Raw genomic sequence first — 22,205 nt, 5'->3', positions numbered from 1 at the left:
GTTTAATGAACTTTCCATTACCCAATTATATGCTCGTACGCGCTCTACGGTCTGTCACAAGAGTAGAGCCAGTTGCGACGGCGGGTTTGGTACTCGCGCTTGGGTGTCGCTTCATATGAACTATAACATTGAGATAGTTGAAAAGACCCACGGCGCCATTGCTGATTTCGGGTTTCGCAACAGCAATGTCTTCGAACTTAGGTAACCTTGGAAACCTATATGCTATTTGCCACTACCTTAGGTAGATAGCTTGGCTCAAGTGAGGCTCTCTGGCTGCGCTCCGACTGCTGTAGGCACATTAGCTCAGCGTCGTAACAAATTCTACTCGGAGATGTGCCAGTTTAACGACTAGATCATGGAGTTACTGCATAGTCAGTTTACGAAGACTATTGTATTTTCCACATATAGGACTCATTTAAAGGCTGCCTGACGTGTGGCTGATATTACCGCGTCTTTCCGTGCTTACCTTCCCCCAAGCTTCTCGGATTCCTCCTTTACAGTGCTTACATGATCCGACAAACGTGTCCTTCCTCAAAAGCTATCGAAAATCGCTTCATAGTAAGCTCTCACGTGTTCAAGAGTGTCCATTTGAGGAATCACCTTGTTCAGCTGGTGTCTTGCAGCGGCTGTCGTTGATAGGCCTGGCAGGTGTTGGATGTTCTCGCCCCTCCCCCGCCCCGCCTCCTGCGAAATCAGGCTGAGGCGCTGCCGCCCAGGGCGAGATTCCTTTGCGCTGACTTGAGCTGACTTCAAATCTGTCTGCACTTCATTCATATGGTCATCAAATTTCCATCTCATCGAGGGTGGGCCATGGAGCGTCATTCTAGTGCCGTTGAGCACGCATCTCGCTGTGCGACCGGCATTGCGAACGACATCCGGCGATCACTAACCTCAATCGAAACGTCCGGGCTAAATACCACCACCGGTACGACCCGAGACCTGGAAGCGTGTGGAGCTGGCGAAACGGGCCTCACAGATGAAGATCAGATCACTCTCACACACACCAGGAGTAAGGCCGAGCAGTCACCTCCAAAGATCAAGGAACCGAGGACCTTTATGAATCTGCCCAACGAGCTGCAACTGATGATCATCCGCCAACTCAGCTTTGTTGATATCGACAACCTTCGCCAAACATGTACATACTTTCACGCCTTTGCATCACCGGCCGTCATCCGCGCACTTTTCGGGCCTGACAACTTCCGCAAGATCTTGATTGCGCACTGCCGTCTCTGCTTGAGGTTCCTCCCATTGCCTTTCGATCGGCTGCGGACTACTCCCAAGGATGTTGGGTACCCTTTGTCAAGTCGCTGTATATCTTGTGCGCGGCAGACTCGTGATGGCACCGTTCGTGTGGGCAAGAAGATCATCCTCGGCAATTTGATCGACTACTGGGTGTGTAGATGGTGCGGGTGGCCGATCACCACCGAGACTGCAAATGGCCATGTCCAGTTTCATATATCCTGCTACGGCCAATATGCGAATGTTTTGCTGTTTTACTTCTGCCTGGGCTGGATCCAGTTGTCGTTCGGCATTACTGCCTCTGCCCTTTGCTGGAGATATTTCCGGCATGATATACTGATCTTTGCGCCCGCAACGGTACTACTCCCGTATTGATTCAATGTTGATGTGGATTTGGCTGACAACAAAACAGGTAAACTTCCTCTTGATGTGGATCTGCATTGGGGTCTTGCTATTTAGAGGCTCGCGTGTGAGAACATACCATTGGACCTTCTTTATTGAACTGGTCATCGTGGGTATCTGGGTACGCACTGTTTCCTCTAAATTATCTTGCTGCATCCTAACCTGACAGCAGATAGCTCCATTCTGGAGACTGATTCAACTATGTGCAAGGGAGGCATCTCCTCTCAATATCGCTTATGGTTCACTGGTGATGATAGCTGGTAATATGTAGGCTTTCCCCCTTCCCATGATTAGGTATTATTTTGGTTGCAGTTCACTAATAGATTTCAGGTTGTCGCGTCTTCTCAATATACTTGGGAATGCCATCCTTTTCTTTGAATATGATCGAACCAGCCACTATATCCCTGGTCCTTCCCTATGGAGGCGTCTGACAAACCCTTTGGCGTCTGCGTTTATCTTTTGGACATATCCGCAGGCTATAGAACAAAAGTAGGTTGACTTGGCGCTGAATGACTCAAGACCGCTAACCCTTATGTCAGGCCCAAACATGGCTCATTCTCTTAATGTGACTGTCTCAAAACAGCATTATAACAAGGCATAGCATTTGATTTCTTCAGCGTTGCAGCAGTCAAGCGTTTAGATGTAGCAAATACACATCAGCATTCAAAGATGGATTAATTGTATGAAGGCTTGGGTTTGCATCGAAAATCGGCCCGTCAAAAAGATTTGAGATGTGTGCATAACGAGATCAGATAGCACCAGCATCTTGTTGCTTGACTAAGGGTCTTTTCTCCACCAGCACGACGAAAAGTACACAAACATTGTCGTACATCCTCAAATTGCTCATATTCTCGTCAAGTGTCTTACGTCTTTGTTCTATAGAGGTTATGTAAGAGTGTGGCGAGTGCAGAAGCGTTGAAATGTTTCGTGTAGTGTTGACTCTATGTTTTATTTCCTGAGTGCGAAGATGCAATATATTCAACCTTTGAGTCATGGTCGTCTGATAACCGGCCTCTGTTGTTGAATTTATTATCAACTCTGCCTTTACTGCATTATAGCCTACATCAAAGCCGCTACGTGCATTGTGATTGTGCAAAGGCAATAGTACTGAGGAAGTTTGCTAAAATGAGTGCTGCATGCTGGAGCTACTTTGTTGTCATCTGAAAGAGAGCAAGACAAGAGTTGATTGCCAAGCAGAATTACTGTTAGGAGTGACGTGACACTTTCGTGAGACCTGATAGGGCTATAATTGGGCTCACTCATTCATTTCTTGTGGCTGCCAGCTATTACCCTCCTAACATAGCTTTGAAGACGTGTATTTACCATGAAGCAACACTGAGCACCATCAGCATGGATCAATTCTTCTTTCCCAGTCACGGAAACTCGAGCAAGTCGAAGAAGAAGCACTCAAGCCGCAATAAAAAGGCGAAGCAAACGAAAGACAAGGAAGTCAAGAAATCTACGCCCTCAGAATCCTCCTTTATGTTCATGCACCATCCTCAAGCGGCAGATTACTACACAGAAGGGGAAGAGGATGTTTACGAGAAGGATCCATCTCCAAGAAGACGACCATCTGTTCGTACAGCGAACAACAATCCCAGGTTGTCCCAATCTTGCGCGGCCCGACGACTATATGTCTCATTCCTCGATTTCTGGAATAGCGTGAGACTTTCGGGGCCATATATGCGCAGTCCGGATTCGCCCTTGATGCCTGATCAGGGTCATGCCACGATACATCAAGCCCCTGAAACTACAGCCGTCCACTTCGCAGTCCACGATTACACAGTCACATCTGCACAAGCTCCAAATGGTATCAAGTTTGTTATCAGCTGCTCACTTGGCGACATGCATCAGGTGGCAGATTTGGTGGCACCGAGGAACTCTGGGCGCCGTCTGATCGTTAGGGGTCTCAGTGGGCAGGCGCGAGCGGGCTCCGATTTGGCAACACTTGTGCGAGACGGCCTGACCTCACTGAGCCTAGAGATATTTGAGGATCCGTGAAATGAGTAGGTCCAAATGCACAGGTTCACCAGGAGGTTGGAGACATTCAGAGGCGCGAAACGGTCCCATCATATTCAGAGAGATCTAGTTTGGGCGGGTCTCGGATAAAGGCGGAGGCGAGAATACTTATCCATAACCATTTGTATGTACTCTGGCGGCGTGTCTGGACACGCTGCTGGGCCATAGCAGTTGTGATAGTAAGCGACCCGCTGCAGCAAAGAATGCGCGATATCAACAGGAACAGTGGTCTCTTCCCATGGGCGACATCTTCTCCTTTCTGTGATTGTCGTCGATGCTAGACTGTGAGATCGTGCTGGCCTGTGGAATGCTCAGTTGCCGGAAACAGGAGACTCAATTCCACAAAAGAGACTCGCTCCAGATGAGTACACTTACTCTAGATATACTGAGACACACCGCATGAGTTAGCATCGAGTATAACTGAGTTGCGAGCAGGCACGAGAAGTCAGGTCCTTGTTGTGATCCGCGTTGTTTTCGTGAGGGTGGCGCGGACTGGGGAAATCCCTTTTCCGCCGGCGACAGCCCCGCGCTGGCCGGCTTAAATGCTGTATCTTCAACCCGCTAGGCGCTGCCGACCCCGCCAACCTTGGCCCAAACGTCATTCTAGGGCCGAAACGACCTCCGGTGCCAGGAGCTTAGGAAGGGGACCTTGGAACATGGCCGCGGGGAATTGCCGCTGGCCTTTTCCATATATCTTAGATATACTAAGGTATCCTAGGATAGATCTGATCTTGCCTGCCGAAGTCGTCGCTATATTATTGATTTGTTGGGTGCTATTGCTATTGCTGCTGCTGCCGTTGTCGTTGGTCCTAATATCTCTGTACCCAATCCCTAACATAGCCAGCTCTACCCAGACACACCTGGGAAGCATTGGACGAGATGGCATCTCCAGGACTCCTCTATGTGACTATGCAACCCAAGCCGGGCTTGTCTCTGGATCAATTTCATGAATGGTACAACAACGAACACGGCCCGACTCGAGTCCGTATCCCTCAGATCTTCAGCAACGGTCTACGCTTCCGCGCAACTGATGCCATCGAACCAACTTTTCTCGCCGTCTATGATGTGACTTCAATGTCCCACCTCGAGACGCCGACCTACCTGACTCTGCGCGCCAACAGATCGTCACGGGAGGCCGAAACAATTGGCGAGGTGGACGTGAATCGCTACTTTTACGACCTGCAATCCACAAGAGAATCGCCGGACTGGGTCCCAATCGAGCAGTTGACGGACGAGGAGGCCGAGGGTATTGTTCTCGTTGCTGTTGAGATGACCTTGACGGCAGTGGAGGGTGCAGAACAAGGATACATCTCGTGGCTTGAGGAGGAACACATTCCCATGCTGTCCAAGGTCCCTGGCTGGCTGCGGGCCCGCCGATTTAGGACCTCCAGCCTCGACAAGGATGCGCCTCTTAAATACCTTGTCCTCTACGAGTATGCCAAAGCCAATGGTCTCGGAGGACCCGAGTACAAAGCGGCCACTTCTACACCATGGAGGGAGCAGGTCTTTGCTAAGTTCGTGGCCGACAAGGGACGCAGGACGTACAACCCCTTCTATGTGTTTGGGCCTGCGCCTCGCGACCTCTCTTCGCTCTCTCGATTGCCATCGAGCGCTGCGTTCACCTCTGCCGATGGCTTGACCTCTACCACACCGGGTTCTTGGCCTGTCATTTCATCTTATATCACCACGGCAGATGGGCTCTCAATTCCATATCGCCTGGAGGGCAATTCGTCGCCGAATGCCCCGACCCTTGCCTTTTGCAACTCGCTCCTCACCTCCCTGCACATGTGGGATCCGCTGGTAGACATCTTGAAGTCTGCCCGGCCAGAGTTTCGTATCCTCCGCTACGACACGCGCGGCAGACACGCCATCCCCAGTCCCCCCGTCGCCGCGAACCTCGACATGCTGTCTGATGATCTGGCGACTCTGCTGTCGGCGCTACGCATTCAGAAACTTCACGCTCTCATTGGGGTCAGCATGGGAGGAGCGACCACCCTGAAGTTCGCCCTGAAGTATCCAGGGAAGCTGGGCCGCTTCGTGGCCTGTGACTTCAACGCGGCCAGCAGCGAAGCAAACACTAGGGCCTGGAAAGAGCGGATTACAGTAGCGGAGACACCTGTCGATGGGACGCCAGGCATCCAAAAGCTGGCAAAGCAGACTGTGGAGAGGTGGTTCCATCCGGGAACGGTGACCTCGAAGCAGGACGTGACAAGCTGGATGACGGAGATGGTTGGTGCAAACGACATTGAGGGGTTCAGGTACAGCTGCCAGGCCCTATGGGATTACAACATGAAAGAGACTATAGGAGAGTGTCAGATCCCAGGGCTGCTCGTCGTGGGCGAAGGCGACGGCAAGGGGGCTCTGGTCAAGGCGATGGATGGGTTCAAGGGGGGCATTGGTGCAACTGGTGTACAGCTGAAGGTCGTACCAGAGGCGGGCCACTTGCCCATGTGTGAGAATCCTCAAGAATTCTGGGATGCCGTCAACCCTTTCCTATGAGCCATTGGTGTGGCTTAGATTGGAAGTCAACGGGGGGGAAGGACAATGGCTTCCCCACACGTGGTGGCTCCTTGATGCCCGGCAAGAGGGGGATCAACTCAACAGGCGTGATGAGAGAAACTGCCAAGGTAAGATGCCTTGAGAACATCACGACCGAGCAAATGCAGGGATTGGCAGCGGTACGACATACTGCTGGACGCGATCCCAGAGTTGTAAGATAATGTGTGATTGGAAACTCTACGGAACTCGGGGGGTGACGACATAGGGGAGGCAATCCGCCGAGATGCTTAACGCTTGAGAGCTAGTGGTGTCTTTCATTGCAAACGTACGTGCTGATACTCTGCCCCAAGGTGGCGAGTCAGGATGCTCTTTCAAGCAGCTCTTAACAGTGACAGTGACAGTGAATCTGAAATAGAATGTGTCTTACTCGCTGGTTGGAGGCTAACAGAGCCCCAGAGCCCCATTCGTGAGGAAGTTACTGTATGAGGAAGGTGTCCTAACACTGGTCTTCAACACCACGCCGGGGCCTGCCGGAAAATTGTAGGGGCGAGGCGGGCGGATGGCGTGCGTCTTTCTTTTTGTTTCTTCAGGCGGCGGGATCGCTGAGGTGGCGGGGCGCCCGGTGGCCCCGCCGCGTGTAGTACCGGGTAGTGTAGGACTGTAGGTGCAGTGTGTTGTACCCTAGAAAGTTCCAGGTTGGCCTTAACTCACTTGAGCAAGCTCCGCTATCGAATTTCCGACAGTCGCACCTCGTTCACCACAGACAGCGCAAAATTCGCCCGCCATCTCACTCCTCCCACAAACATACTGGTACTGTACCTACATAGGTACTCTGTCCCGAGACAATCTCCAGCGTCCTGAGCCCTCGAGATCGAGACCAAGATCAACACTCGCTCCGGCACTTTGCTCGACTCTCTCCATCCTCGATCATCACCATCACCGTCAGTCACAATGGCCGGCCTCAGCCCCCAAGTGTATGTGCCCGACCCTCCTGTCTTCTTTTCTCTCTGCGCCAGCCAGCGGGAGCGGGCGCACGCGCTCTCGATCTCGACTTCCTTCGGCTCGTTGGTGATGGGTGCTGCTTGGAACATCTACTGACTCTTGACTCTCGCGGGCAGAACCAACATTGTCATCATCCTCGGCATGATGCAAGTTGCCAAGAAGGTGCCCTTCGATGACCCCAATGTGCTCAATGCCTGCCGCGCCCTCTACGTGTTCAGCAATCTGGTCATCCTCGGCATCTACCTCTACCTGAAGACCGCCATTGACAAGAAAAAGGGTATGTGTATCTTGTGTTCCTCCAACTCTACCGTCCATGCCACTACGAGTCTGCGTATGGATGGACTCCTCTGGCGATGTGTTGTGTGCTGACGCGCTGTGCCCTCTTTGCAGACCTGACCACCCTCAAGTATGTCGAGCCGGCGCCGATGGGCTCCACCGAGGAAGGCAAGCTGGTGACCACGACGGTCCACGCCTACGACATGGGCCAGCTCAAGCAGATGTTCCGCTCCCAGATGATGGGTGTCGCCATGATGGGCGTCATGCACTTCTACTTCAAGTACACCAACCCCCTGCTGATCCAGTCCATCATCCCCGTCAAGGGCGCCTTCGAGTCCAACCTGGTCAAGATTCACCTCTTCGGCCAGCCCGCCACCGGCGACCTCAAGCGACCATTCAAGGCCGCCGCTGGCTTCATGAGCAGCATGGCCGGTGGCCCCGCGCAGAGCGATAAGAAGGCTATCGAGGCTGCCGAGCGCGCCGGCCGTGGTGGCGTCAAGGAGGAGTAAGGAAGTCTCTGCCACTTCTCGTGACGTGTTCACGGTAGATTGAGCAGCTAGGAGCGATAACGGTCACCTATACTCTTGTCTTGTGGGCTTTACATAGATTGGGTAGACGGGCAAAGATAGCAGCGTGTGCTCCATGATGTAGTAAATGGAGCGCATGTCCTCGCACAGGACGAACCAAATACATATCTAATAACCTCCAAATATGAGATCTCAGCGCGTGTGCGGCGAGGGCATTCTGTACATCGAGTTTCATGAATAACTGCTGTTGAAACGTGGCGACTACCTTGTAAAAGTCTCGCAGGAATGCGCGTGCTTACCGAGTACCGCCCTGCTGTGATCAGGTAGACTTGATCAATCCATTTGCAGCTTACCAGACGAACGGTCGGCACTCATCCAGCAGCCGCAGGTACCCTAAGCCGGTACGTACCATACCTAAATTGCCTTTGCCTGACATCACCTATAATTCCGCCGGCGACGAGTCGTGCACACGCTTCACCTTCGCCGTAACACGACGCATCGTCTTTCTTCCTTCTTCTGCTATTTAGAGGGGACCGGATTATCCTGCACCTGCTTCAAGCTGCCTCTCTTCTAACCCATACGAGAGGCGTTCCTCTTCTACTCCGGTGCCATGGAGCGACCATCGACCCCACCACAGAGATCCGCCCAATTGTCGACGGCGGCACAGTCACCACCAACTCCGGAGGTGACGAGACGGCTTGTAAGCTTTGGTGCCGTGGTCCTAACACGCGCCCTCGACGCCCTCTTGCTAACCGCGGTGTGCCGTTTCAAAGGAAGAATCTCGTCTCCGATCCAAGGCTTTGCGCGACCAGAAAGAAGCTGACCAGAGAGCATCCGGCACCGCACCCGTCATCCACAAGACCTCTTCCGGGTTTGTCGCCACAGATGATATCCACGTTGTTGGTGGCCCAAAGGCCCGCAAGCGACCATTCGAGTCCATCGCTAGATCTGAAGTGCCTTCGAGCAATCGCGATGCTCGGTCTTCGGCAAACAGGGATGGTGAGGGCGAGATCCGGCCGGCGCGCAAGTTTACCAAATTCGTCGACTACAACTTCAGTGCCATGACGGACACAAAGGGAGGCTTTTTGTCAACGGAAGACGATCCCTGGAACAATGCCCTGTCTAGCGATAGGCCTGGCCAGCCCGAGCCCGAGCAGAAGCCGAAAAACATGACGGCGGCGGAGTGGGAGAGGCTACAACTAATAAGAAAGCTACAACGCCAAAAGGCTGGCCCCTTCGAGCCTGGGTTGAGTGTCCTGACAGACGAGAAGGAGAGGAAAAAGTGCCGAGAGTGCGGTAGCCTCGAGATTGACTGGGTCTGGGAGGAGGTGTTCAGTTGCTGTGTTTGCAATTCGTGCAAGGACAAGTTCCCGGAGAAGTACAGTCTTCTCACCAAGACCGAATGCCGGGATGATTACCTCTTAACAGAACGTGAGTGGTGCCAACGTCCCCTTGATGCCACACCAAGCTTCTGACTGCTTCCATTTGTACTCCCTATGCTAATTGTAGTCTAGCCGAGCTCAAGGATGCCGATCTACTACCACATCTCTCGCGACCGAATCCCCACAAGTCTCACTGGCACGACATGATGCTGTTCCTACGATACCAGGTGGAGGAATATGCCTTTGGCACAAAGTGGGGGTCGGCTGAGGCGCTGGACGCCGAGTTCGAACGACGCGAGACGGACAAGAAGAGGCGGAAGGAGGCCAAGTTCAAGGAGAAGCTGAACGACCTGAAGCGCAAGACACGGGTCGAGGCGCACCGGCGAGGGACGGGCAACCTGGCAGGCGGCGCGACCAAGTTTGGAGATGCAGTGGGTACCGGCGGCCGACATGTTCATGAATGGGGTCGGGCTGTCGAGAACGAGGAGGGCATCACGGTCAAGACGTGTAGCACCTGCGGAATGGAGGTTGAAGAATTGGAGTTCTAGAAGGGACTTGGGCTTATGGGAGCCCGTTGAAGACCAATTCCGGATTAGCGACACGGGGAGGAAAGCCAAGGCCTGCAAGAGTCAACAGCACTCACTGCCGGCGTGCCTACACTATCGAGGCGCGCTGACCAGCGTTCACAAACTTCGTGTTGGATCGTGTGTTGGCGATAGAAGGATTTGCCAGCGCAACTCGCGATCTGATGTTAGAAAGCATCCTGGCGAACGGGCATGGCGGGTTGAACTGCTCGGCTTTTTGGGCTGTTACGATCAAAGACTACAGGTATCATGGTGCCGAGGCTATTGCAGCGACTCTTGGCCTTTGCTATAAGCCAGATAACGATGCGCCCCCGGATTCCGCTCGTTAACAAATCTGGGATCTCGTGCTGGCGGGATGTCGATCTTCATCGCAGGGTCCTTATAAAGGATCGGATAAGACCATCTACAGCCGAGCATCACTGACTATTCCAGCTTGTTCAAATGGCAAGTGCGTGCCAGGCTTCTCAACCCAGCCCCGCATATGCCAGCATCTACACGAATACCCTTCTGGCTACACAGCATGAGCTGGAATAATAAAATATAGACTTATATCTTACCTAAGGTAGAACAGATCTGAAGAATCATTGTAAGTAATTGATGGGAGCTCTGGTTGGCTGGTCTGTGCGTTGTCCCTAGGTATGCCCAGGTGGGATAGCGCGGGAAGCTAGGGAAGGTTCCCCTGAACGGGCGACATGGGTGCTGCAAAAATGGACATGAATTCTGGGTTGCGAGTTTCAATTGATGCCTTGCCGCCTTGCCCAAGGGAACTCCCAATGTGATTGGGCATAATCGATACAGAATTATCTACAGTAGTATCTATGCCCAGGTGATTGTCGCCGATGCTGGCGGCAACGCATCGGCCATCTGGCCATGCAGCTTCTGCTGTTAACTGTTCACAGGAGATAACGGTAGGTACATAGGTACAGTAGGTACCTAGGTAGTGCTCCATAGTTCCATTCCTCTGCGATTCTGAGCCCGGGCCACTGCGAAAATATACCTTACCAGCTTACCTAACCAGGTGTGCCAGCTACCTACAGTAGCTACTAACGTTGTGTTAACTCGACCCTGCCTTGCCTCGCCTGGCCTTACCTACCTATCCTACCTTACCTTACCTTACCTGACTCTATCTAGCTTCATCAATCCAAACCTCCAGCGCGACTGCTACACGACGGCCATTGAGGAGCCCGCCCATCCATCCACGCGGCCACTATTCCCGACGACCGCGACGACGACTGCCACTGCGACGTGGCAATTGCGAGAATCTCCTCCTCTGTACCATCATCGTCGTCGTCATCGCCATCGCGACTTTTTGCTTCCGTCCGCGCTGCGTGGCTCTCTGCCCCGTGCCGCCGTCGGTCCTCCCGCCCCCCGTTCGCTGTCCTCGTTGAGCGCACAATGAGCTAGCGTGTTCTCATGGCCATGGGCACCAACATCGGCAACGGCCCTGGAGGTCCAGGAGAGGTCGCCAACAACATGCAGAGCAATCAGCAGCCCCCCGCCACCGAGTACACGCTCCAGGGCGTCATGCGATTCCTCCAGACCGAATGGCACCGTCACGAGCGCGACCGCAACGCGTGGGAGATTGAGAAGCAGGAGATGAAGGGCCGCATCGCCGCACTCGAGGGCGCCCAGCGCAGGGCCGACGCCAACCAGAAGGCCCTCAAGAAATACGTCGCCATCCTCGAGAAGAAGGTCAAGGACCAGCGCGACCAGCTGAAAGGCTCCTCTGCCTCTGCCTCGGTCGACGCACAGCACGAGGCCGACGCCGAGCAGGCAAAGAAGCTCGACCGCAACGCCCTGATCCAGGAGAAGCTTCGCTGTGCGTAGATGTCCTCTTCTGATTGATGCCCTGGTTTCCATACCTTTCATCGCAACTATGTCATCCTATGCTAACACCTCTCTTCAACAGCATCAGTTGCCGCCAAGATTCCGGGCGCAACTACCGAAATGGAGGGCGTCGAATTAGAAAGAATCTCCGACGACGAGACACAACGGTCCGATCTCAAGACCTTCCTCGACCAATGTCAAGCCGAATTCACTTATCTGATGATTACACCCGCCAACCCTCTTCCCCCTCGTGACTCGCCCCCGCTTCCTCTGCTGGATGAGCTTCAGAATCATGTTCAAGAGATAGCTCCTCGACCTGCGCCCCCTCAAGGCTATGCCGTCAAGACCGCAGAGCCTCCCCAACAAGTAATGCAGCCGCAAACCCAGCCTATGCTGCGTTCGACGGAGCAAACAGCGTATCCTGCCGCTGTCGAGTGGCCTGGCCCAGTGTCTGTCACGAGCCGAGCTATCGATGAGGTGGAGGCTCAGAAACCTTTTCCCCGAGAGACAAACGAAGTGGCACCCGCTGTGAAGAGTATGGATGATGCTTGGGACTTTAACGACTCGCAGGAACCAATACCCGTGTCGTCCAACCGACCTGACGTTGATGTCTTCCCCACTGCTGACAATATGCCAAAGTCGCCCAATCGTGGACCAGGCTCCCACCGGCGAAAGAGCTCCATGTCACGTCGAAGAAGTGCAGAGCAGGAGCTATCCCTGAACGCATTGGCTCAAAAGGCAGAAAGCGGCAATTTCAAGCTTCGCTATGGCTTGCGCGGGCATCTAGACACTGTCCGCACAGTCATTTTCTCCGGAGGAGGTAGTCCTGGCGAGCCGGAAATTTGTACCGCTGGTGATGACGGCCTGATTAAACGCTTCCATATCCCGCGCAACAACCCAGGCCACCTACACAACAACGGCGCAAACACCGCAACATCGGATTTGGACGTTCAGGCGGACTTCACACATCGCGGTCATACAGGAGCCGTCATGTGTCTAGCATCTTGGTCTCCGTCTCCCAACCTCTCCACGGGCGGCCGTGCTCAGGGCGATGGGTGGATATTTTCTGGCGGACAGGACTCTACAATACGAGTTTGGGAACGTGGGCGTGTTGACCCTAAAGCGACGCTCGATGGGCATACTGATGCAGTTTGGTCACTATGTGTCCTGCCAGCCACACTCGGCGCCATTTTTGGTCAGACGAACCCTTACGGCAGTCCAGACCGGATCCTACTGGCATCTGGGGCTGCGGATGGCACCATCCGTGTCTGGGCGGTGAGTGCGCCACCACAAATGACCAGCCCTCAGCCGCCGGCCGCCGCGACGGGCCGCCGAGGTGCGGGCAGCGGTGGACGTGTTCGCGGCAACAGCATGAGCTCCGGCTCGGCATTCCCAAGCAGTCCTCAACCGACGGTGGCTTCCAACAGCCCCTTCCACTACACTCTTGTCCATTCTATCTCTCGCACCAACTCTGCAGCCTCCCCAACGTGCATCACCGCTCTTAGTGGAACAGGCGAATCTTTTGTTGTCTCATACTCTGATGCTGCGATTATTGTCTACGATACCCGAACAGGCGAGGAGATTGGAAATATGGCAAGCCTCGAGACATACGACGGTACCCTTCAAAGCAGTGTCAACTCCGTGGTTGCAACAACAGTCGGCCTCGACCAGTCACAACATCAAGTCGGCGAGGAGGACAGTGGAGGCGGTCCGACTGGCGGAGGAAGGGCAATGGCAGGTAGCGGCGTTGAGGGTGTCGTCATCTCGGGCCACGAGGACCGCTTCATCCGGTTCTTTGACGCAAACAGCGGTAAGTTGACACTGTTTGACCTTTCATCAAGACACAAGCTGATCCATCACCAGGTCAATGTACCTACAACATGTTGGCCCACCCGGCTGCCATTTCATCGCTGTCTCTCTCTCCTGATGGCCGCGAGCTTGTCAGTGCTGGCCACGATGCGTCACTCCGCTTTTGGTCCCTGGAAACACGGTCGTGCACCCAGGAGATCACGTCCCATCGCATTATGCGCGGCGAGGGCGTCTGCGCTGTTGTATGGGGCGGTCGCTGGGTTGTAAGTGGCGGAGGAGACGGCATTGTCAAGGTGTTTGCAAGATAGAACCTGCGTGACAGCATTGCGGATATACCTTGCGTAGCATTTAAGTGGATTGAACCCTGGAACATCCCCGGAGGGATTGGCTGTGTAATATGAATAGAACCTATTGTACGATGAAAACACCAAAAATTGTTGAGCTGTAGCTAAAGCTGTAGCTAAGCCTCAGGGAAGACAGACATTTCTCAGACGTCTCTTCTGTTGATCACTAGCATGATGTACTCTGGGAAACGGAATTCTTGTTCATTGCCTTTGCGAAGGCCAATCATTGTGGAAATGTTCCGCAGCTATTGTGCTGGAACAGAAAAGAGTGAGCAGGCACAGTTATTACCATCAAAGCGTATATACATATCTATCCTATTGTCATCTAAGCAGCTTTTGATATACATCGAATAGAGCACTATAACTGATTTTATCCCCTACCACAAAGCTGGCTTTCCACTCTGGATGTAAGCAGCGACAAGACTGCTGAAGTTGGCAACCTTTGCGCTGCTGAGGTCATGCGACCACTTCCCCTTTGTGTCGTGCGCGGCGAAAGCACTGGCGTTGTTGGCAGGCTGCGTCACGGCCCTTGCCGAGGACCCGTAGGCCAGGGGCACAGCGGTGCTCGCTGGATTGAGAGACGCAGCCTTTCCGGTCTGGTCAGTCCACTGACTGCATCCTGAGCATAAAACATTCAGCGTCCAGTGAGTGGAGTTGGTGCTGGATCCCGGAAGAAGCGTGTAGCTCGCGCCTGGATATGCTGCTGGCATGGTGTGACCGCTATGAGGATCCTGTTAGTCCTGGCCTCCCACAAAGCATCTTACGCAGTCTCAAGTCCAACTCACGTTGCACGTCGGCTGGAAACAACTGTGGTCGCCGCATTAGGCCAGCCGATGGAGAGCGGATTATACGCCATCTGTCCTCCCCAAGCAATCCCAGCCCATCCAACGGTTGTGGGGGCTACAATAGAGAGAAGCACGTCGAAAGGGGCCGTGGCAGTCGCAGTGTCTGGGATGGCAATTCGGTAAACAACCTTTGCTGGGCTTGTATACTCAGAGTAGCAGATGGTTGTCGATGCATCGCAGTACTTGGCGGCAGCTGAAGCGCTCTGAACTTCAGGAGAAGGTGCGGCAAGTGTTGAGGTCAGCGCTGCCAGGGCGACTGCGAGGATCCTGAGAATTGCCATCGTGAGGAGTTGAGCTCGATTTGAATGACCGCTACAGCAGTCCTTTAGTGTGCACGCAGGAGTCGTGATCACATTGTAACGGCAAGATTGAGGTGAACGACTTGGTATTTATGGAAAACGTAGAGTTCAAGGAATGTGATATCCCGGAATCCGGAAGTCCACATTGCAGAGTAAAGCATCCGGAAACATTCCACCGCGGCTGAAGTTCTTGATCCCCTCACTTATGTCAGGACCCAGGGTTGAGTCTCATCCCAAAATGAATCCACGGCAACGCGCTCAAGCCCTGGTTGGGCTCATGTGTCTCTACGCTATGTTCGGCAGATGCGAGTTGTTATGAGCAGAACGGCTCGTGAAATTGTTTGAATCCTTATTGGGTGAGTACCTGATTCCATGTCCACATTTAGATACAATCATGTGCAGGCAGTGGTCGCTAAGCTTCAGCTATCGCAGCACGATGCGGTTGATTTAAGCCACAAACGGTGACTTGAAGGCCGGCTTGAAGCGAAAGAAGCTCCTTGATCCCTAGATTAATTGCGATCATATCAAACGCGTTCATCAGAACCCAACATTGCCAGTAGCTGCGGCATTGAGTCCAGGCTAAAGTCGCCCTCTATTTCCACCATCGGATGTCCGTGTCCGTGATGAATCCTGCCCAATCAATAGCCATACATTATTAATGTCGTTTTGCACGATACCTTTCACATAACTGCGGAGATTTGGTGGGTAGTTGTCTCGGCGGGTGGAGCATGGACCGTAAGTCAGCTATGTAAGAGGTTTCGAAGTCGACAGGTTCAACCCTCGGGAAGCAGCTTGTCCTGACTGAGAGTTGCGACGCTGAATAATAATACACGCTCCTATATCACTACTGGTCGTGTCTCATTGAATTGGCCTGCTGGAGGTGTATTGCGCATCGGGCTTAGTAAATAGTTTTATCAAATATGAACGATTGTTAACTACAGTATCGTAGCGTGTTTAGGGATTAAGTAGATAGAAAGAGGTAGATTGATTGAATTATCAAGGAGGCCCTTATAATGATTTATCATGCATGTCTGATACTCCATTCGATACTTGCATCAAGGGAACGAGTAGTAGTGACACCGAAAGTGTTTCAAGCGTAATAGAGAGAATGGATAAACTATGAGAGCCATGAACGTTTTCGATGGTTTCGTAGGTTGTCCATTGAAGATACATGTACCAAATAGCGAGGCTACTGGGTAGTTGCTGAGGGAAGGGTAAGGACAACTGACTGAAGCCCTGATAGACATAGTGTCATGATGAAGTGTGTTTTGATCCGCAAAATTTAGGGGAATCAAGATAGAGGACTTAAAAGAAGCTTCAGTAGATTGATCATTGGAAGTCGGCTCAATCTTGGCTAGTCATGTGGTTCGTGGAAACTGAAGCCAATATGAGCAAACGGCAATTGTATTAATATTCCATTCTGCTAGTGTGAGCTGGCTGGGTTTGACAGCGATATCAAAGGACCTGACCAACCGTGCTTCTAAGGCGGAAACCGAAGCAAACAGAATTCAAGTGCCTTGGGGAGGCACAACACCCAAATCACCGCTACTCGCCCTGGGGTGGATGCTCCCTCTTTTGGTCTTCATCAAGTGACGCGCAAGGCAGCTACCCGTTGCTAGGGCTGCCACCTCTCAGCTCGCTCTCGCCCTCACCCCGGCCTCGTACCCGTACATTCTCCTCGACCAGAATACAACACCACTTGAGCCTGCCCCAGGTTGACCATCTGCCACCCGTCAATACGTCTGTCCCAGCTGGTTTCCTCCCCTTCTTTACTGAGCAGCTCCATCTTGAGGACAGTGAGCAGTGCAACCATCAGGCGATCGCCGTTCTTCATCGTGCGACAAGGAGATTCCCTGCCTTCCCGCAGTGGTCTTGGAAGGCCTCTTGCATATCGCCACGATCACAAATAACCGTCAAGTTGTCCTCATCAACGAAAAGGCATTCTCGGTGATTCCATACACCGAAAACGCTGGTCTGGTCTGTTGATCGCGGCCATCCTCCCTCAGACGTCGTTCACCTAGCCTCCAATCCGAGCCTCCTCCCTTGAGAGGCCATTCTCATCTCAACACAACAAGAACCCAAGCCCGATGATCAGCCAGGTCTCAAACGAGTCATTATGGAGGTCTTTATGCACAATGTCCCAGGACATCTCACCGAGCGAAGCCTCCAAGCCCAGTTGGAACCTTTCATGACAAAGCTCTCCATCAGTGACTATCACTGTGAGAAAGCGAAGAAGAAAAAGTTCGCAAATGTTACTTTCTTGCATCGCGATGACGGTGAGCGTTTCCTGCGTGAGCATGGCCAGGAGGACAACTCCATCGGACTCCAAAACCAGTGGGGCTTCAACGCACCACGCGACAGAGGACAGCCCTCTCTATCGGCTAATCAAAGGGGTCAACGCTCAAGAGCAAATTTGGTTTTCATGAACACCCCGATCTACTGCTTGCTGAGCACTCGCCACGCGGAAGGTGAGCCCGATGGACACCCCAATCCCATGACCCTAAGAGGCATATCATTTGCTGCCGAAGAGCGCGAACAGCGGTCCGAGCCTGCTGAGAAGCCTAGTCGGGATGACGCGGTGGCGTTTACCCTCAGGGCCTGGAGCTGCGGATATTGCACATTCACGAACGGTCACTTTCAATTCGTCCCTGAAATCAGTCGGAATGCTCCAGGGGTCGTCGTGAAGCTTACCAAACGCTACTTGCAAGTGAAACTACCATCCAACTTCGACATCCGTATCTCCCTGACCAGTGTAGTGGAGCTCATTTGGTCTGCATCGGGACTCTTGACACTCGTGCTTCATACTTCGCCTTCCTTCTATTCGTCTTCTGATGATGAGCTATCGAGTATCTTATCGCAGCTGGGTGTAGTGCCTTCTCGATCATGGGGGCCATCTCGTTCCCGTATCTGCTCGCTCGACGAGAAACATGCTAAAGTGGTTGGACAATGTTTGGTCTACCAATTCGAGATCTTTCCCGATGGGCTATACGAGAAGATGCGACAACTTGAGCGCCAAGAGACAATGGTTATCACATCGCACGATTTCGTCTGCCAGAGCTTGCCAAGTCCACGATTAGGTGACTTCACGACTCAGATGGAAACTCTGAATGTTGAGCTCGCGGTTTTTGATGAACGCAAAATCCTTCCCTTTGGCATATTGTTTCAGTTGCAAGCTTTGGCATACAACGCCTATCTTCACCCAGGCGCCGTGATAGCTTTGGCTAGGGAGCTGCGCCGAGCCTTCACGGCGGACAAATCAGCAGGACGAAGACCGATTTCTGTAGACGCAATGAAGAGGCTCTTCGAGAAAATTGACTTCCCTCTACCCAATGGCGAACAGCACCATTTCGATGCTAATTTCCTGATCAGTATCCTCAGACGCAATCAGGATGAGATTCATCATGGATACCTAATGCCGCAGGGCCACAACCTGGCGCGTATCAACCGGGCCATGGTGACCCCAACAAGGATCACACTTCATGGGCCCGAGATGGAGGCGCAGAACAGAATCCTCCGAAAGTTTCCCAAGCATCACGACTACTTCATTCGAGTGCAGTTCTGTGAGGAGGATGGGAGTGATCTTCATTTCAATCCCAAGGTCAGCCTCGATCCGGTCTATGATAGATTCAGGAGCATTCTCCAGAATGAAATCATCATTGCGGGACGGAAATACACCTTTTTGGGGTTCTCCCATTCTTCTCTACGTGCCCATTCTGTTTGGGTAAGGAATTTGGTTTATCTCAGCCAGGAAAAAGACTAACGATGGTTATTAATTTAGTTCTCCTGTCCGTTTCTCGACGACAATAACAAGCAGCAAACTTACTCTACGATTATCTCCGAGCTTGGCAACTTCTCTAATATTCGTTCTCCGGCCAGGTGTGCTGCCAGGATTGGCCAAGCATTCTCGGAAACTCCATTCGCTGTACCACTGAAAGAGAATGAGATCTTCGTCACTAAGATAGAAGACATAACTTCGCCAGATAGGACACGGGTCTTCAGTGACGGCGTTGGCACCATGTCGTGGGATGTCATGGTCGCCACTTGGGGCTACCTCAGTCAAACCAAGAACTCTCCGACGTGCTTTCAGGTCCGATTGGGCGGTGCAAAGGGTATGTTGGCCGTGGACAGCCGTCTCTCTGGAAGCATTATTCAGATTCGAGACTCGATGATCAAATTTCCCACCAAGGACATGAACAACCTCGAAATCTGTGATGTGGCATCGAAACCAATCTCGCTCGTCCTAAATCGCCAGTTGATCAAGATTCTTGAAGATATTGGTGTTTCGAATGATTGGTTCTTTGAGATGCAGAACCAAGAGCTGGCACATCTACGCGCCATCACCTCTAACGCAAGCAATACTGCGGACTTCCTGAAGGCCCAGAGAATTAGTGACTCAATAGGCCTACACAAACTCATTCGTTACTGCGACCTAGTCGGAATTGACTATCGTAGAGACGAATTTCTGCGATCGGTGGTTGAATTGACAGTCCTTCGAGTCCTGCGATTGCTCAAACACAAGGCGCGAATTCCTGTGAAGAAAGGCATCACACTGTTTGGTGTCATAGATGAGACGGGTTATCTCCAAGAAGGAGAGGTCTTCGTCATCTTCGGCTCCATGTCTGGCCGTTACCCTCATCCACCAAGTGCCGAGCGTATTCTGATTTCAAGGTCGCCCGCTCTCCATCCCGGCGACGTTCAAGTCGCGAACAATGTCATTCCTCCTGATGGGCACCCGTTGAAGGCCCACAACAACTGTGTTGTCTTCAGCTCCAAAGGTCCTAGAGATCTCCCTAGTCAACTGAGTGGAGGTGATCTTGATGGAGATATCTACCACATCATCTGGGATCAAGATGCCCAGCCCACCACGACATTTCCCGCCGCTGACTATCCACGAATGGCCCCCCTCGACATCGGTCGAAGCATTACAAAGGACGACATGGCTAGCTTCTTTGTAACTTTTATGAAGACAGATCAACTGGGACTCATTTGTACTCGCCATATGATTCTTGCGGATCAAAAGGAGGAAGGAACTTTGGATAAGGACTGTTTGGCCTTGGCTGAGATGGCATCTACTGCAGTTGATTTCTCAAAGACAGGAATCGAGGTCGACATGCTGACAATGCCTCGATGCAGCAAATTTCGACCCGACTTGTGAGCTACCTGTGTCATATTTCATTGGAGAGCCACTCTCTTTTGACTTCAACGAGCATTGTTGCTAACGGTTATGTAGTCTGGCACCAGGGCCGCAAACCAAACTCATTGACAGATCACAAATCTCGCTTGAGCAGCTTGTGAAACTCGAGATTGACGAAGATGACGATGAAGCTGGCCCCCGTTATGAGTACTACAAATCCGACAAGCTGCTCGGCCAGCTGTACAGGGCTGTGGATGAAGGAAAGATCTGGCTTGAGGACATTCATACCGAGAAAACGGTGACGAGTGGCCCTTCATTTTGGGACCAGCTTCTACTCCATGCGACAGACAGATGCAATGAGATTGGGTGCTCCGGATGGAAAGAGCGCCTAGAGGAGGCACGGCGCATTCGATCGGCGTAATTGTACATGAATCCGATTTGGACGAGGTTGTAGACTGACACTGTCACACAGTTACCAGGGTGCAATCTTCAGTGCCATGGGAGATTACTCTGAGCATCCAATCCACCCGATCACCGAGTTGGAAGTCTTCACCGGACACATCATCAACGGCACAGGAGTTGCGACACGCCGTCAACGTGATAGATCTACCAAGTTGCGAGACGAATTTGACCGCATCAGTTCTTGGATAACTGATCAAATGCGACTCAGCGGTATCCCTCTGACGGGGTACATGACCGAGATGAGCGCGGTCGACCTGTGTCTTGCTTGCATGTATGTGGGGCGTGAAGAGGAGGGCACTGAGTTGATGAGTTCCCGAAGAGACGAGTACGGGGACCTGAAGAGCTTCAGTGTCATCGCTGCAACCGCGCTGTTAGCTGAGCTGAGACTCTTTAGTCAAGGAATGAAGGGGAGAAATGATCTCACGAACGGAAGAGAGAATGGAGGGGGCAATGGGCAGACTTTGCCTAATTAAGTGCCCAATGATGGTTCAGTATTGCTACAGAAGGAATCTGAGATGTCTCAACTTTGCCCTAGAACTTGGCTACCAATAATGTAAAATCCAAATCTCTCAAAATTTTGATATTACGTGTTTTATCTCAGATGCGAAACAAAATCGCCATAACCTAGGTAGCCGGCTGAGCTGACGAGTGCGCAAAAGTATGCTATCAACCTATCAATAGATGTGTACACAAGCCACTTCCGTAGCAGAGATAAGGAGACAAGCGTCTGACGGTCCAAAATCATCACTGTAGATTAAGATCTAGGTAGATCTATCTCACTATATAATAAATATAATACAGGGATCAATAGAAGCTCTTACAGGAGTCGAAGTGTACACGTATAGTAAAGGCGCTCGTGTCTCTTTCAGGCGGCTAGAGGCCAATTACTTAGGCACTAGGTGTGTTTGGGGTAATTACCGTAGTCAGTTAAAAACATCAAGATTACCGGATTTGCGCATCCCTAGGCGCTGTAGTAGTAGGGTGGGCCATAGCTTAGAGGTCTTTTGCACCTTGACACAATCGGATAGGACACGGATTCCATTACAAGCCCGAACTCCGTGCAGATTATGCTACAATCAACTAGGCGGCGCGCAAGATAATCATCATTTTGACTTCTATTTTATTCATCTCTCTGTCGATGTCTACTAATTCTCTTCTGTCCCTGCATCGCTTATGCCCGCCTGTCAATGATGGATTTGACATCCCTATCAAGATCCTGGAACAGCCTCGCATGGAGCATAGTCTGGCACAAGACGGCCGCTGTGGTTGCCTTCACTTGCATTCTCTTGGCTCGTCGTTATACGAGTCCAAGTTATTCAAAAAGAATACCCAGTCCTCTCCAAGCCGTTATTCCGACCCTTTCGGAGGAGGAATTGGACAGATTGGACTACAAACCTGATGCACTTCCTGGCGCTCGGGATGTCACAACGCCGGCTAGTAGAGACCTGCTCTCCAAAGCTGAGACCATGGCGAGAACAAGCTAATGTTGGACATAGTATGGATCCATTCGTGTCTATGAATGGGGTCCTGAAAATGGCCAGAAGGTGCTTCTAGT

The 22,205-nt window shown here is 52.2% G+C and overlaps 5 protein-coding genes across 5 annotated transcripts; all 5 read left to right on the top strand.

Moving 5' to 3' along the window:
* Nucleotides 1-4,569: 4,569 nt before the first annotated feature.
* UCRPA7_7774 (putative alpha beta hydrolase protein) lies at nucleotides 4,570-6,159 on the top strand (the record flags this gene model as incomplete). Its single annotated transcript, XM_007920287.1, has 1 exon — nucleotides 4,570-6,159. The coding sequence occupies one exon, from the start codon at nucleotides 4,570-4,572 to the stop codon at nucleotides 6,157-6,159; it is 1,590 nt and encodes a 529-aa protein (XP_007918478.1).
* Nucleotides 6,160-7,110: 951 nt separating this feature from the next.
* UCRPA7_7773 (putative phosphate transporter protein) lies at nucleotides 7,111-7,946 on the top strand (the record flags this gene model as incomplete). The annotated part of the gene is made up of 3 exons (XM_007920288.1): nucleotides 7,111-7,133; nucleotides 7,278-7,438; nucleotides 7,552-7,946. 3 exons carry the CDS (start codon nucleotides 7,111-7,113, stop codon nucleotides 7,944-7,946), a joined length of 579 nt encoding a protein of 192 aa, XP_007918479.1.
* A 303-nt stretch (nucleotides 7,947-8,249) lies between these two features.
* Nucleotides 8,250-9,894, top strand: UCRPA7_7772 (putative dna repair protein rad14 protein; the record flags this gene model as incomplete). The annotated part of the gene is made up of 3 exons (XM_007920289.1): nucleotides 8,250-8,279; nucleotides 8,777-9,395; nucleotides 9,479-9,894. 3 exons carry the CDS (start codon nucleotides 8,250-8,252, stop codon nucleotides 9,892-9,894), a joined length of 1,065 nt encoding a protein of 354 aa, XP_007918480.1.
* Nucleotides 9,895-11,403: 1,509 nt separating this feature from the next.
* UCRPA7_7771 (putative striatin pro11 protein) lies at nucleotides 11,404-13,874 on the top strand (the record flags this gene model as incomplete). Its single annotated transcript, XM_007920290.1, has 3 exons — nucleotides 11,404-11,749; nucleotides 11,840-13,567; nucleotides 13,621-13,874. 3 exons carry the CDS (start codon nucleotides 11,404-11,406, stop codon nucleotides 13,872-13,874), a joined length of 2,328 nt encoding a protein of 775 aa, XP_007918481.1.
* A 4,469-nt stretch (nucleotides 13,875-18,343) lies between these two features.
* Nucleotides 18,344-21,123, top strand: UCRPA7_7770 (putative rna-dependent rna polymerase protein; the record flags this gene model as incomplete). Its single annotated transcript, XM_007920297.1, has 4 exons — nucleotides 18,344-18,652; nucleotides 18,833-20,205; nucleotides 20,285-20,605; nucleotides 20,661-21,123. 4 exons carry the CDS (start codon nucleotides 18,344-18,346, stop codon nucleotides 21,121-21,123), a joined length of 2,466 nt encoding a protein of 821 aa, XP_007918488.1.
* Between the last annotated feature and the right edge of the window lie 1,082 nt (nucleotides 21,124-22,205).

The sequence above is a fragment of the Phaeoacremonium minimum genome (genome assembly GCF_000392275.1).
Source record: "Phaeoacremonium minimum UCRPA7 unplaced genomic scaffold PA7_03_scaffold_554, whole genome shotgun sequence".
NCBI lineage: Eukaryota > Fungi > Ascomycota > Sordariomycetes > Togniniales > Togniniaceae > Phaeoacremonium > Phaeoacremonium minimum.
Note: the sequence above shows the minus strand (reverse complement) of the source record. Positions and strands in the feature narration are given on the sequence as shown.